The 15,514-nt window shown below is 40.2% G+C and overlaps 1 protein-coding gene across 1 annotated transcript in view; it reads right to left on the bottom strand.

Moving 5' to 3' along the window:
- Positions 1-15,514, bottom strand: part of AOX1 (aldehyde oxidase 1) — a gene marked incomplete in the record, with an annotated part of 92,023 nt that overhangs the window by 49,783 nt on the left and 26,726 nt on the right. Inside the window, 7 exon segments of the mRNA NM_001308444.1 lie at positions 2,661-2,783; positions 5,347-5,473; positions 5,775-5,944; positions 10,521-10,613; positions 12,583-12,745; positions 13,677-13,861; positions 14,596-14,705. Of these exon segments, the coding sequence (NP_001295373.1) occupies positions 2,661-2,783; positions 5,347-5,473; positions 5,775-5,944; positions 10,521-10,613; positions 12,583-12,745; positions 13,677-13,861; positions 14,596-14,705 (971 nt within the window).

Below are 15,514 nucleotides of genomic sequence, written 5' to 3'. Positions count from 1 at the left end.
ACTGCAGAGAGACTCCCCAGTGAGGAAATGTAGATGTGCCCACTGAGTCGAAAGAAATAATATGCACAGAACAAAACTGGCACCTAAGTGATCTCAGAATGAAACTAGTATTTTCCAGGCAGATTATTCTCTTCACCCCACAATCCATTTCATGCAGCCAAGGCCATACAGCCCAGAGCTTCAGAGCCTGGGCTCTAGACCTAGATAGCATCATGCACATTTTCCCCATTTACCAGCTTTGACTGTGGACCTATCACTTCACCTCTCTTATCACCATCTATAAAATGAAAGTTACAGGTGTGCATATAGCTCCAATAGGATTGTGCTTGGTGAAGATAAAATGAAATAAGACATGTGAAAAGCTTGTGTGGCATATAGTAAGCACTTAATAAATGCTAGTTGAAGACTCTCTAGTGATTGGGATCATGGTGGCTCTGCCTGCCAGTCCCACATTCCTTCTTTGTGGGGATAAGAATTTCATTTGCACAGGGCAGTAGACCACCTGGGACCTCCATCCCTGGAAGTAAGATTTCAGACAAGCCCAGACAAGCTGTCTGGGCGCTGGTGTACAAATCCATGTATACACTGGCCCCTATTGGCTCTCCCTGGGTGCCCAGTGAAGGGGTATGGTGGTGTACATAACCAGGGATGTAGTTACAATAACATAGATTGGTTTTTAGCTATCCCTGAGAATTTATCTTGCAGTAATCCATGTGTCCACTGACAAATGTGGTGTGACAGCTCCTGCTGGCATTAACTACTGTTGAGTTGTTGTCCATCCATGAAATTCCATTCTGTTGATAGCTGGGGATTCTCTTATCTCTGTTTTCTCCTGGCCACCAGTAGTTGTCTAGACAACACTCCTTAGAGGGAATGTGCTATTGTGATTCTGCCATTTCCTCTATTCAAAAACAGGGTTGGTTTGCTTATACCACAGGTAGGGCCCAGGTTCTTTGACAGAGTGTTTGTTTATCGCTTTTGTTACGAACTAGCTATGTAACCTTGGGTAACCCTTTTAGTTTCCTCATCAGAATGGGGATGAAAATAGTTTTTACCTCATAGGATTGTTGTGAGCATTTTGTAAGTGAATGTGTGAAACTGACCTAGAACCATGTCAACCATGTAGTGAGCTCTGTATAGGTCCTAGCTATGATCATGCTGTTTTAGTGATTATTATTCATGACAGATTCTGGTAGGGAACACTTTTTTTTTCACTATGGTCATCAGCCTTACCCCTTGATGCAAGAGTTTTGATTATTTCCCCATTCCATCTACTGAAAACTCAAAAAGTGTAAGTCAGATTAGATCTTTGTGATAGTGACAGAGATATTTGTTTTTGTTCTATTTTGATTGATAACACACTTCCTATTGGAATCAGTCCATATGCTTTCCTTATTAATCCAAGATTAAAGAGATTCTAGGTTGGAAAGAAAAAAGAAGCTAGGTTTCATAAATCCTATTTTTAAAAGTTTAATCTTTTTCAACTTCACTGGCTGCTTGCTCTTTGAGTAACCTTGAGCCAATTCTGAATTTTTCTTAGGAAAGTGATAAAAGAAATGTAATGTATAGGGAGAGGGGCATATTTCCCTGCTTTATACACTTTGATTAAATCCACTCTGATCCAGTTGATGAAACTTTGAGAGCTTAATCTCTGCGAGGCAATTCTTTGCCACAAAGCCAAAGCTTGTATCTGATGCTGGGATTCTCTGGCAGACAACCACAAGTCTGCTGGCTGATGTGGAGAGGCCTGGGGAAGTGGCATCTATTATACTTGCTTATCAGGACTTTTATTCAGCTGGAAGTTCGGGGGGGCGAAGAATAGATATTTAGCCCGTGGTATTGGACAAAGAATTAGAAACAAAATAATTTCTAATAAGTAATTTTAACTCTCCAGCAAAACTTTGGGGGATGGAATATATGAAGCAAGCAAGAACAGCAGGCAACATGTAAATGAAAAGGGCCTGAGAAGGGAATAGAGTGTTTGGATTTGAAACTGGCCAGGAAAATCTGGGAGGTCTAAACATGCTTTGACTCCAACTAAACTTTTAAAATTTCTTCTTTTTAACATGATTTTAATTTTAAAACATAAGAAAAATTCCCAGAGACAAACTCCATGTTCCTAGGCATCAAGCAGCACGGCAGGAAGCACCCCCAAAACCCGGTTCTCCTGGAGACCTTGATCGTGCCCAGGTGGCTTCCTCAGTTCTGCCTCAGGCCATGCTAGTCACCCAGAGAGCGATGTGTTCATTATGCTGTGAAGCTACTATTGTGTCCCAGAGCACATGCAGCCTGTATGGACTGAGTCTAATCTATTTACGCTGCCTCCCCAATGTTCGTAGGCTAGATCTCAAGATTTGTGCTTGAAATGCTGGGGCAATAGGGTTCCCCTTACTCCTTGAACATGAACAAGGAAGCTCAGGTTGTCCTGGTGGCCATCTGTGACCACAGGAGATCAAGCCTGAATCGTGGGCAGCAGAGAGTTAGTGGCAAAAGAAACTGTGTCCTTGGGGAAATTGTTAATCCTGAGACTATTTAGAGGTCACTAAAGTCCCTGTATTCTGGAAGCCACTTTAATCCACATTTTTCTGTTACAGCGGCCAAAAGCATTTTAATCAATATTTGTTCCGGCTCCCAACTGGCACCACCATGAAATTCATTACCTCAATTGTTAGGATCAGTGGCTCCAAGTCTTGATAGACAATCTTTACTCGCTTAGCAGCTCGCTTTGCCTGAACCTCAGAATCAGCAAGCACGGCACAGACAAGGTGACCCACACAGAACACCTACGACACATAAAGACCTTTGTTGTCAAGGAAGGCAGGCATCAGCTCCTCTCTTTTATTCATTTTCTTCCTGCTTCCTAGTACTAGATCACACTAGAGCTAGGGCTACACACACGCAGATGTGACCCCTGCACATCAGTCCATGACTATAACCACAGCTGGCCTCCTGATTCCAGGCACTGGGGGAAGTTTAGACCCTTGTGCTCTATCAAAGTAGCATGAGTGATGTTGTCTTGAGGACAGCTGACTTGGGCTCCAGGCCAAGCCTATGAGGCTATGTGAAGGCCAGCCTGTCTCATGGCTTGATATGTAGCTGTTCTGAGAGAGGCAGCCTCTGCTTTCATGGACAGGGAGGACCAGGAAGTCACAGCTCATCTCAGTCAGAGAGAAAAAGGGGGTGACTTGGGAAGGGGAGTCCCCTTTGATAAGAGAACACTGCTGGTGAGCACATCTCTCCTCACAAACTGCCTTTTCATGAAAAGACTTCCTAGCCAAGATGCAACCAAGCAGATAGCATCCCCTTCCTGGGGGGACTAGCTGCTAGGATTATTCACCTGTGGGTGGGGTAGCTAGACTCAGGAGTTCACACGAGGACCAGAGCAGAAGATGGGGAAAATAAATCTTAAGGCTTGAGAAAGGTAAAAACAGTCTGGACTGGAAGAAGTCACCATAACTGCTGAGTTCTCTCTCCTACCTTATACTATAAGGATTCACAATTCCAACGTAATCACTCATTTTAAAAATAGACTTTAAACTATTATGTCTTTTCCATAATGAACATAAAGCAGTTTTATCAACAGAAAAAAAGGTATTAAAAACATTAAATCTAGCATGAACACAGAAAAGTGTGTTTGTTGGAAGAGGACAGTGAAAGAGAGAAAAATGAAACAAGAATGGCAATGTGTTGGTAATTGTTGAAGCTGGATGATGGATCTATGTGGTTCATTGTACAATACTTTTCTATTTTTGTGTATGTTACAATTTCTACAATGAAAACTTTTTAAAAAGCCAGTAAGTACCATAAATGAATATTTTAAAAAGCATCAAACCAATAAAGGCATCATTCACAATGGCACTGTTCTTTGCTCTCCAAAGATGCCTGATTTTGCTCCTGTGACCTGGCACATAGATGTGGCCCCTAAGATGCTTATACTCTTCATAAGGACATCTCAGAGAGCAGGTACTATCATGCCGTTGAGACCAGTTTTGCTTTATTTATTTATGCAAAGGCCTTACGTTCTCACTGACTCTGCCAGTGCTGCACAGCCCTGCTTCGGGGGAGTTTCAACCTTGAGTTCCAACTCTCAGTCATCAAGCTTTCATTTCTATGAACCATATCTTCCAGGGATATCTTCAAGGGAGAGCCAGAGGAAGGTACTGTTTCAAATTATGAAGCCCTTTTGGGTAAACACTGAACTGAGCAGTCTGTTATGCAGAAAACCTGCTGACTGCTGTCCTTGCTGTAGTCAAAGTTTTAATCATTTGTAACTTTCACAAGGCAACAATATTATCACTATCCCTCTATTCATTTACCCTGCAATGTGGGAAGCAGTGTGTGGAATATATAGATGAATCAGACATGGATCCTCACTGAAGGAATTTATACTAGGTAGAGGACATGTATAAGACAAAACATAAGACATATAAACAAGCTTAACACAAGGTAGAAAGTACATTAAAGGTCACTTCATTTTCTCCTCTAGACTTTAGGCTGCATGAAAGTAGAAACCATACATATCTTTTTCAGTTATGGTGACCAGACATCATAGACGCTCACTTTTAAAAAGTCCATTTAGTCCGGGTGCAGTGGCTCACGCTTGTAATGCCAGCACTTTGGGAGTTGGAGGCGGGCAGATCACCTGAGGTAAGGAGTTCAAGACCAGCCTGGCCAACATGGTGACATCCCATCTCTACTAAAAATACAGAAATTACGTGTGATGGTATGTGCCTGTAATCCCAGCTATTCAGGAAGTTGAGGCAAGAGAATCACTTGAACCTGGGAGGCAGAAGTTGCAGTGAGCTGAGATCATGCCACTGCCCTCCAATCTGGGTGACAGAGATAAACTCCATCTCAAAAAAATAAATGAAATAAAATAAAATAAAAAACTTATTTAACACATGGAAATATGAATGAATGAATCAGAATAAGCTGAGAGAGAGAGAGACAGAAAGAAGTATTTCTGGATTAAAGAATAAGGAAAAAGGCTTTATGGTATAGATACGACTTGAACTTGTAGTTGAACTGACCACATGGAGACTGGCACAATAATAAGGGATTCTCAGGGAAGGGATTTCCAAATAAAAGTTATCATTAATATGTCTTTATTTATTCACTTATACCATTAGCAGCATGCCATCTCACTATTAGAAAATGTAAAACTCCATATAATCTTTTATATAACTAATGTCTTACTTATATGGAACATGAATATACTTTATAAGAAGCATTCTAAGAATACTGCAGTCTTTCATGGTGTGCCAAATTAGATGGTACCTTTAAGAAAATATAAAGCACCATTAACTGAGAAAGTTATTTTTCAAACAGAAAGCAAAAATGCAGTACCTTATCTGTTGCCAGAAGTGTCTCAGTTTCGGCGAAAAAGCAGAAGGAATTGACGTCACCAAGATGTTCTGCTGTCATGATATCCACTACACCGGGCATGCTGAGAGCTTCTGACAGATCAATAGACCTAGGTGGTATATACAGCAGAGCTCCTGAGAGTGGTCATAGAGCCCGAGAACACAGTTAATTGGAAAATAAGATATGAGAGAGGTAAGGACTGTCCAACAGTCTCTGCCAGACAACTGGGAAAAAAATTCTTGGGACAATGAAGTTGTAGTAAATCCTGCATTTCAATCCCATTTCACCTCTGGTCTGAATTGGGTATCACCAACAAATAGCCTATTTCTTCACACCATTACTTTTCACTAATGTGACTTAGATGAAAAAGCAGTCATTTACCCCCATTGGATAAGAACTTTATCACTTACACAATCTTAGCATGAGCTCTTGAACTAGTCACAAAAGTCAAGAAAAGTTCCTTGTCCACCGGAGGCATGTCATCACAGTAGATGGCCTCCCCCGTGGCATGCTTCACACCAGACAGATGCATGATGGGGTGGCCAACTGGGTCTTCGGGATGCTGCTTTGGGCCTATTTTCTATTTAATAAATAACCAAAATATACTTTTATATTTCTATAGAGAAGGCAGGAATAGTCTTATTACACACATCTCCTATAAGAAGGTAGTATAACCAGAAGAACACTTTGCATATGAAAAATCACTATTGGGCTAGCCACAGTGTTTCACGCCTATAATCTCAGCACTTTGGAAGACTGAGGTGGGCAGATCACTTGAGATTAGGAGTTCGAGACCAGCCTGGCCAACATGGTGAAACTCTGTTTCTACTAAAAATTAAAAAAAAAAATTAGCCAGGTATGGTGGTGCAAGCCTATAATCCCAGCTACTCAGAAGGCTGAGGCTACAGAATCGCTGGAACCTGGAAGGCGGAGGTTGCAGTGGGCCGAGATCACACCACCGCACTCCAGCCTGGGAGATGATAGAGACTCCACCTCAAAGAAAAAAAGTCACTATTAGTAACACCAGGAAAATAAACCTACTATGGCAATTCATTAGGCCAACTGGTATGTCGATCCATGACATTTTTATTTTTCACTTTTAAAAAAATATAGACCCCAAACATCACTAATGGAAATTTCATTTGTGGAAGTAAACAAATTTAAATCTTTCTTCTTGATAGTATAAAGTTATGTCCTCTTGCTAATGCTTATATATCTCTTTAAATTTTATTATCAAAATGACTTTACTGTTTCTATATAAGCATGACATATTTTACATAAGAGTATGATGATATCATGACTGTTTATAGAAAATATGGAGGGTATTACTTCAACCAGAAGAGACTTTTTTTTTCTACTTTGAATGAGGAAATATAAGAAATAATTGGCAAAACTCTTAACTTAGACAATCCTGGTAGAGAATGAAGCCAAAGGGACCACAATTGGAGCAATGATTCACTAACGTTGCTCTTTCCTAGGGCCCCGTGGAGCAGAATGTCTTGCTGGTGGTTCTGTAAATACCTCAAATGTGTTTCATTAACCAAAGTGGAGATTAATCAGCACAATGTCTGCCCTGGTATTTCAAATATGGGAGTTTCTGACTTTCCCATTTGGGTGTATATTGTGAAAAGAATTCAAGGCATGAAGAAAGAAGGAGAGAGAGAGTGAAGAGACATGATATAAGCTGAGCTCAGAGCCCAGGGTGAAGGCTGTGGTTGAGGAGTTGCCTGGTAAGCCTTGGCGGGTGCCCCCATCTGTAACTCACTGTGGCAGCATTGCACTCAGTGGTGCGACTGAGGTCAGACTCCCAGAGGCTTTCTCTGGAAGACCTGTGGGTGAGGGGCATACAGTCATGTTGGCCAGGCTGAGGTCAGGGAAAAGGTATGGATGCCTCCCCTTCCCATCCTGCAGTTCACATGATCACCCTGAGTCCTGGATCTTCCTTTCAGATGAGCCTTACAGTGCCAAGCTACACATCATTGGGAAGGAGGGAAGAGAGAACAAGTTACCAACAGAACACATACTGCTTAAAAATCTTTACTGGGAGAAAAAAGAAGAAACAGACCTATTTCCAACATGGTGTCTTTCAAGGCATCTGAAGTAGGGGAGAAAAGCTAAATTCTTTTGCATTTGATTACTACAATATGCAGTTTGAAAAAGCCTATTCAGTACATCTCACAGCTGCGAAGAATAAGTTAGATACTGAATCCATTTAAAATAATATCTCATTTCACTCTTCACTGCAGATTTTCCTGTTTCAAAGTCCGCCCTGGTCCAGTGACAGTGCTCTAAGTCTCTTGCTCTATGGAACTGAAGAGAAGCTGTTTGGATTCCCCTGATTAACACATTTCCTTTTCATGCAGATGTTTTTCTTTCTTTTCCTTTCTGAACATTTGTATATAATTCATCCAATCCCACAAATGGAGGAGAGCTCTGGTTATAATGTAGAACTTTACTTAAGACAGCTGTGAAATACACAATTCTCCAACACCCTCTGCTGCTCCAGAACTTGAGAAGGGTGCTCTCCACTCACTACCAAACTACTTAAGGGCCTCAAAAACATAAACGTCTGGCTGGAGTTAGAGATCAGAGATTCTCCAGGTGGGTGGCATGCCTGGAATATCAGTAGGGAATGGCAGGGTGGCATGTGTTGAGAACATGTTCAACATAATTATTGATGATTTGAAAAAAGAAAAAAAGTATTGTTTTCATAATATAAATGACAAGGAGTAAAATGTTAACCAAATTGTGGCTGACAACTATGCATAGAAAGTAGTGTAATTTCTACAATTACCTTGGTATAAGACATGTGTAGAATGCACTTATTCCTATTTTATATAAAATTTACTGTTTTACTGCAAAATAAACACTGTTGATAAACATTTATTGCTTTAATTTCATGCTTGTTTTATTTAAATCTAAATTTCTATTTGTAATTAGTATAATACAGTGCATAACAAACAGAGTATCAAGTTTTTGTTTTTTCCTTTTCAGTTATTGTTGAATCATCCATAATCTAGAAAGCAGGAGACTATCAAGAAAAATAATTTAGACCTTGACCCAGGCACTATTAAATAAAGGGAGATATTAGGCCACTAATGTAGGGGACTAGGGAAAATTAGAGAAAATTTTAGTTATTGGGGTTCGGGCATGAGGACAGATTGGAGGCAGTCCCAATGCCCCAGCTCTATTGACGTAGCTCACACTGCCCTGTCCTCATGGCAAAGGGCTCCCAGCAGTTCTCCTCTTTCCCCTCTGCTTTGAGGAGCAGAGATAGTGATGAAAAGGAAGAAAAAACCAACAATGTAGGTTCTACCAGGTGTGGTTTTTCATGTTACAGATGGTAAGAATTGACTTCCTCAGTAAATATCTCCCAAAGTGCTGAGCTGTGATGCTTCTTCAGCTCCCAACCTGAACCACATTTGAGTGAAAAAAATCACTCACATCTTTTTAAAACCCTAAGAAGTTTTTTCATCCTGAAAAGCAACATTCCAGATAATTCATGAGCTCAGACATTAAGGAAAGACACTCATAAGTATCTGTAATGGGTCTGGGAGTTAACTGACACAGCACTTTTCACTGTAACCAACAAAACACTTAATAACATTGGGAAAAAAGAGTCTTTTGAAACCATGCTGTGTGAGCCCTGCCAAAAACTGAGGAAAAATTCCAAAAATGTCTTTGTCCTATAGTCAAATATAAAGTTGATTATTTTAAAGATATCACACTTTTTTTTTCTGTCAGTTGTGACAAATGTACTGGTGAAAGAGGCTGTCAACTACCTGCTTCTGCTTCATATTTGGCTAAAGATACTATGGCAGAAAGAATGTTGTTTCCTCAAACTGGTGATCTTTTGAAGCTGTGTCCGAATGCTTTCAAAGCCAATGAACTGATTTAGGGGAAAAATGCTCTTTGTGATTGCTGACATTGCTCCAGTAATGTGGATATTTGTATATGTGTGTGAAAAACCACGGGCAAAACAAAAACAAAACTCATCTATATGGCAGACATATTGTATCTAAAACTTTGTTTTGCAACCAGTGATAAACTCTCATTCAAGATCATGCACTATGTGAAAATTTCCTTTTTTCTTTGGATGATTTCGATATCCATTAATTTGTTGTTGTTTCTTTCTGAGGTTTATTCCATTGTCCAAGAAATATTAGGATATTTATAAGTCAAAGGTTTTGACTATCATATTTTAAAAGAATACCAGGGAAGATGGCAGCTGTTTTTAAATTTCAAAATGATTATTTTCAATGGAGTTTGGTGCATTTTAATTTTTAAACGTATTGAACCTAAAACCTCAAGGAATATACACCAACTACAATGTTGATTATGACATACTATAAGCTTTTACAACTAAATCCAACAATAGATTCAGTGAACAAATGCTTTAAAAAGCCTTTTCATGTTCTTGACTTATTAAAACTCTCAAGGTCAAGTTTCCTGATAACAATTTCAAGGGAAAACACATCAAATTGTATCCACTTTACCAACAGGGTGACTTCGGGCAATATTTTTATGATATGGCAGAAAATTCCATTTGAGAGTTAGGAATTCTGTTCTCTAATTGCCTTTATTGGGAGAGCTTATAAAAAGCTCTTAGAACCTACATTTGATTCAACTCTCAAATGTAACTCACAGAAAAATCACTTGGAGAATAGGGACTAAGGGAGTAAAATATGTTCACATTCAAGTAAACAAATCAGCAGTTCTTTTTAAAAGCATTATTGCATTTTCATCAACTGCCAGGGGCTGTGTCTTTTTCTCTGAAAATGAAAGCAAAGCAGCTCATGGCCCTGCTGCAGAGTGTGGCTTTATTGGAATCTGACGCCTTGCAGTGCTCAGGGCAGAAAACACGTGGCAAGGTGGCCAGTTCGTGGATGTCAGTGGTACAAGGCCCCTGTGCAAAGCATGTGACCTTTAAGACCCAAATCAACATTTTTCTTTAATGTTATCATTGCCAGATTTGTCTTTGGTCACAATTCTTCATTGATTTCAAAATTTTAATTACCCCTAAAGAAGGCTATGGGTTCACCAGAAGAGGAGCTTGAACTTACAGAGTTTGAGTTTCACAGAGAGACAATGGGAATGTCCAGGTCAAAGCACTATAGCCCAGACTCTGAATTTTTAAAAACAAAAATACCACTCACCTGGTACTTTAATGTGCTGCAGTGATGTCTGGAATGAAGATCTTCTAAAGCACTCGCATACTTGTCTGCAAGGCTAGGATAGTGAACTGAGTTCTGAAAAGTAGAAACATTGCAGATACCTTAAATGGTTTGAATGCCAGAATGGTTTTGGAAGGGAGGCTGGCATGAGTCTTAGCAAACATCTCTACTTTGAAGTCTCACATGTATTAAGCACTCATCCTATTCAGAACCCTAGAATATAAGCAACTCCCTGACTCAAGGACATATACTCTGAAAGGTGCATACATACTCCCTCATATTATGAATAGCCAGATGAATACAGTAGGTAACTGGCTTCCACCATCTCTATGTTTCTATGATTCTCACATATACTCTCCTAAATGATTTGAGGACTTATAAACTGATCTAACAGGAAGACAGAAGATAAGGAAGAAAATACTTAAGCCAGGAAAACATCAGAGTCAAAGTTCACCATTGCAAATAAGCGTAAAACTGTTCCATGTTGCCCGCCAGCTATGTAGAAAGGGGGACACAGTCTGCCTCCCTGCTGCTGCCCCATAGCGGGAAGGATTCTGTTCCAAAGCAAGAACATTCCCTGGGACTGAGGGAAGTGAGTCACTTAGTTCTTTACACAAGACTGAGAACATTGCACAGCCTACAGCCAGATGGGGGAAAGGCTTTCAACAATACACCTGGTGGTTATTTTTTTCTAATTTAAATAATTTTAGTAGAAAATAAAACCAGCTAGGTGCCATGGCTCATGCCTGTAATCCCAGCATTTTGAGAGGCCAAGGCAGGAGGATTGCTTGAGTCCAAGAGTTCAACACCAGCTTGGGCAACATAGTAAGACCCTGTCTCTACAAAAAAATAAAAGAAATTAGTCAGGCGTGGTGGTGCATGCCTAGGGTCACAGCTACTCAGGAGGCTGAGATGAGAGGATTGCTTAAGCCCAGGAAGTTGAGGCTGCAATGAGCTATGATAACACACCACTGTACTCCACTTTGGGTGACAGAGTGAGACCCTGTCTCAAAAAAAAAAAATTAAAGAAAACCAAGAAAAGCTATTATTTTTAACGAGAGGAGGGGTATAAGACTACAAGCAAAAGTTTTAAATTATATCACTTGAGTCACCCAGAAATTGTATTAGTTTACTATTAATGGGAGGAGTCTATAATTGGTTACCTGGTGACAATATGACACTTATCTGTAATTTTAAGTTTTCATTCTTAAAAATGTGATACTACCTTTCTGGTTCCTAATTGTTCCCACTTACAATGAGAAGATACCCTCAAAAACAAGGACAAGAGAGGACTTTGTGTCTCCTCTTTAAAGTGACCATACTAATTTCCATACCACAGGAAGACTGTTCTTGGCTTTTAGTCTAGTTTGGTCAGCTGGTTATAGCATGGGGTTTGTGAGGCCAATAAGGCTCGTCTCCTTTGGGTCTAACAGATTTATTCAGAGTTTTTTTTTAGTTGTACTCTTCCCCAGCCAACAATCTTATAGCACTAACTGCTTGCCCTAAGAGAGACCTGGCAAAATAATGCATGGTTATCACTCCTATTATTATGACTACTACTATGGATTTCCTCTGAAGCACTAGGGACCTACAAGATGCTTTTCACAATCATCTTGTGTGGTGGCTGCCATCGTTACCTTATGGGCTAGAGAAATGAAGCTGAATCTGGGAAAGAACACCAAACAAACACACGAAGTAAACCTCAAGGTGAGGGTAATATCTCAAGAGGAAAAAATGCCCTATGGAGGGAAAACTTATTCCTTATTCAAATCATTAGCAAGTTTTCTGAACATGATCTAGGAAAACTGCAGGTCAGAAACAAAATAATTGAGTGGTTTTACATACAAGCTTTCCCAACTCTCGGCTCTACTTGCAATTCTTCCCCAAACTCATACCCATCCACAGACGGGCTGAGCGATGCCCAGCAAGTGCATGTGTTTCAAACATGGATTGTCTTCTTTATTCTACAGCCATTTGCTAGGGAGTCATTGCCCCTACTTTGGGTGTTATCATAGCTCCCAGTACCGGGGAAGTTAATGTGTACCATCTTTTTCAAAATCTGTGACACTTCCAGGTAGAACTTAAAGAGGAAGCTGATGATGAGGGTCCTCTTGAACTCCACCTTCCCACCTGGAGCTGAGCCCGGAAGACAGACTTCATCCAGAACAAGCCTGCAAGCTGTATCCAGCATTTCTTCATTCCAGAGCCTAGAAAGTCCAAAGAGAAGATTCCTAGCCTAACAGGGTTTATCACCCCATATCTTCATCTAACATGTAAGGCAAATAGCCACGGTTTCACACAGGAAATAAGAGTACAGGCTCTGGAGTCAGGCAGCCTGAGTTTAAACTGGCCCACCACTCTCAAGGTGTTTAGCCTAGGTCTTGCCATGTCCTCATCTGTAAAAGGGGAATATTAGTAGAACCGAACTCACAGCGTGAACTAGAGAAATAAATGACAACTCAGCTAAAATTCATGGTCCAGGAGTAACTGACCTCATATCACTAGGACATTTACTGCATGCCAAGTTCTGCTTTTATTACCTTATATGTATTCACTCATTTAATCCTCTCAACTGCCCTATGAGGTAGATATGATCAACCATCTTTGACATGTAGGGAACCAAAGTAGCAATATAATAAGTAAGCTGACTGAGATCATGGAGGAGTTAACAGAGGGTGAACTGAGATTTGGGCCAGGCAGTCTGGGTTTCTCAAGTTTTAAGCTCATGCTTTTAATCCTTATGCTTTGTTATGGCAGCTGATACCAAGTAATGCTCAAGAAATATTAGCTATTAGTATCACCTATAGATACAGGAAATCAGGTAAGCAAGTGCTTTTAACAATTTATTATAGAACAAACTCTCATACTTGGTTTTTCATCATGGCAAATTATTCTCTCAAAATAGAGAATGCAAATTTGCACGGGGGAAGCGCTCTCTCTGTCTCTCTTCCACTCTTACATACACACACACAGACAGAATATATAATTCTCACTTCAGATATATGGAAATAATCACAAAATCTTATTGGAATTTCCAGCCATTAAATAAAAAAGGTATGGAGCATTTTTCTTCTTGTAATCACATCTCACCACAAAAAGGGCTGCTCTAATACTTGGAATCTAAGGACAATGCCTTACCTTCCAATGACTTTCTGGCAGGAATTCTTGGCACAGATGGTGGTTGGACCAATGCCTCCATATGAGATGGATAATTCTCTAATACTGCCATTCTCTTCTCCAAAAAAGACTCTCATTCCCGAATTGACTATCGCTAGTGCATTCTCTTGCCGCTGGGCTTGTCGGAAGGCTGACACAAATTCCCACTGAAAGAAACAGTTAAGTGGCACATGTGGAAACACTGAGCATCACCTATGCTCCAGGCAGTCTGTGTGTGTTGAGCATCATCTACACACTGGTCAGTCTGTGTATGTTTGAGTGTCACCTTGATATTAGACATGTAGCCCCTAGCATCTCCAAAAAAAGTCAATCTCTGTTGTTGAGGCCACCCAGCATGTGCATCTTTGTTACGGTATCCCTAGCAAACTAATATATCCTCTGAGGCAGGCTCGATTATTCCCATTTTATAGAGAGGAATCCAAGGCACAGAGGATTCAGTAATTAGTTCAGGTCTTGAAACAAGGATTCAAACCTGACTCTGTCTCATGCAAAGGCCAAGTTCTATTGCAAATGTATTTTTAGGCTTTTTTCAAACCCCAAGATACAGGTAGAGGTATACTATTCATGTCATATTTAGGGAGAAAGCCTTATGGGACAAAAACTTGTTAGAAAGTAACCTTAGAGCTTGGGGTAGGAGGAGAGAGAGCAAGAATGGCAGAGATAAAGATCTCCTGATTTGAGGAGTGAAGGGGCAAGTGTAATACAAGAAAAAGGCAACTATTCACGAGTCTTAAAATAATGACCTCACACCACTTCCTGAAGTTGAGCCTTTATCTCCCCCATAAACACTTAACCCTTTTTCTTATTCCACCATATGCTGGAATAAACAAGCCATAGCATCACAGGTGGAACTGGGAAATTGACAGTTGGATGTTCTCACCTTCCTTGAGTAGGGGATGTTCACTGAGATCAAGATTTCTTGAGGCTTAAGATCTGCATTAGGGCACTTGCTGAGGAACTGCTCATTTAAAGCAATCTCTCGTTTTCCTTCTGTGGAAAGAAATGATACTTTCCCTGGAATCTGTTTGGTCAATTAAATAAACTTCCAAATCTTGGGAAATAATTCTACCAAATGCCTGAGGAAACTGGTTGTTCAGAGAAAGAGGTGCTCTTCCTACGCTTAGCAAATCTTTTACCCTAAAAAGCATCTTGAAATGTTTCTTCTAGTCTACGCCCCCTCTTTTTGTTTTCTTTACTTTCTTATTGATCAAAACATCGGGCTGGGTGCAGTGGCTCACATCTGTAATCCTAGCATTTTGGGAGGCCTAGGCAGGTGGATCATTTGAGGTTGGGGGTTTGAGACCAGCCTGGTCAACATGGTGAAACCCCGCCTCTACCAAAAACAAAAAAATTAGCTGGGCATGGTGGTACATGCCTGTAGTCCCAGCTACTCAGGAAGCTGAGGCAAGAAAATCACTTGAACCTGGGAGGCAGAGTTTGCAGTGAGTCGAGATCACGCCACTGCACTTCAGCCTGGATTACTGAGTAGACTCCAACTAAAACAAAATTTACAATACATAAATAGATAAGAACATTTAGCAGAGTAGCCCAGAGTTTTAGGTAGAACGGAATCTTAGCAGTCCTCTTCTTGACAGCACAGTTCACTTAAAACTTTACAAGAAGGGAGTAAATACTAGTAATCTCTTTTGATATTCCAATCGAGTCAGCCAACAAATATTTACTGTTTGTAACCAGGAACCCTACTAGGTACTGTCATGAATAAGAAATTATTTTTAATAAATTTGTACACTAGTGAGGTGTTATCTTACTTTTTTATATCTTGTTCCAGTACCTAAAGA

The sequence above is a fragment of the Callithrix jacchus genome, chromosome 6 (assembly GCF_049354715.1).
Source record: "Callithrix jacchus isolate 240 chromosome 6, calJac240_pri, whole genome shotgun sequence".
Classification (NCBI taxonomy): Eukaryota; Metazoa; Chordata; class Mammalia; order Primates; family Cebidae; genus Callithrix; species Callithrix jacchus.
The sequence above is the reverse complement of the archived record's forward strand: the minus strand, read 5'-3'. Positions and strand labels throughout refer to the sequence as shown.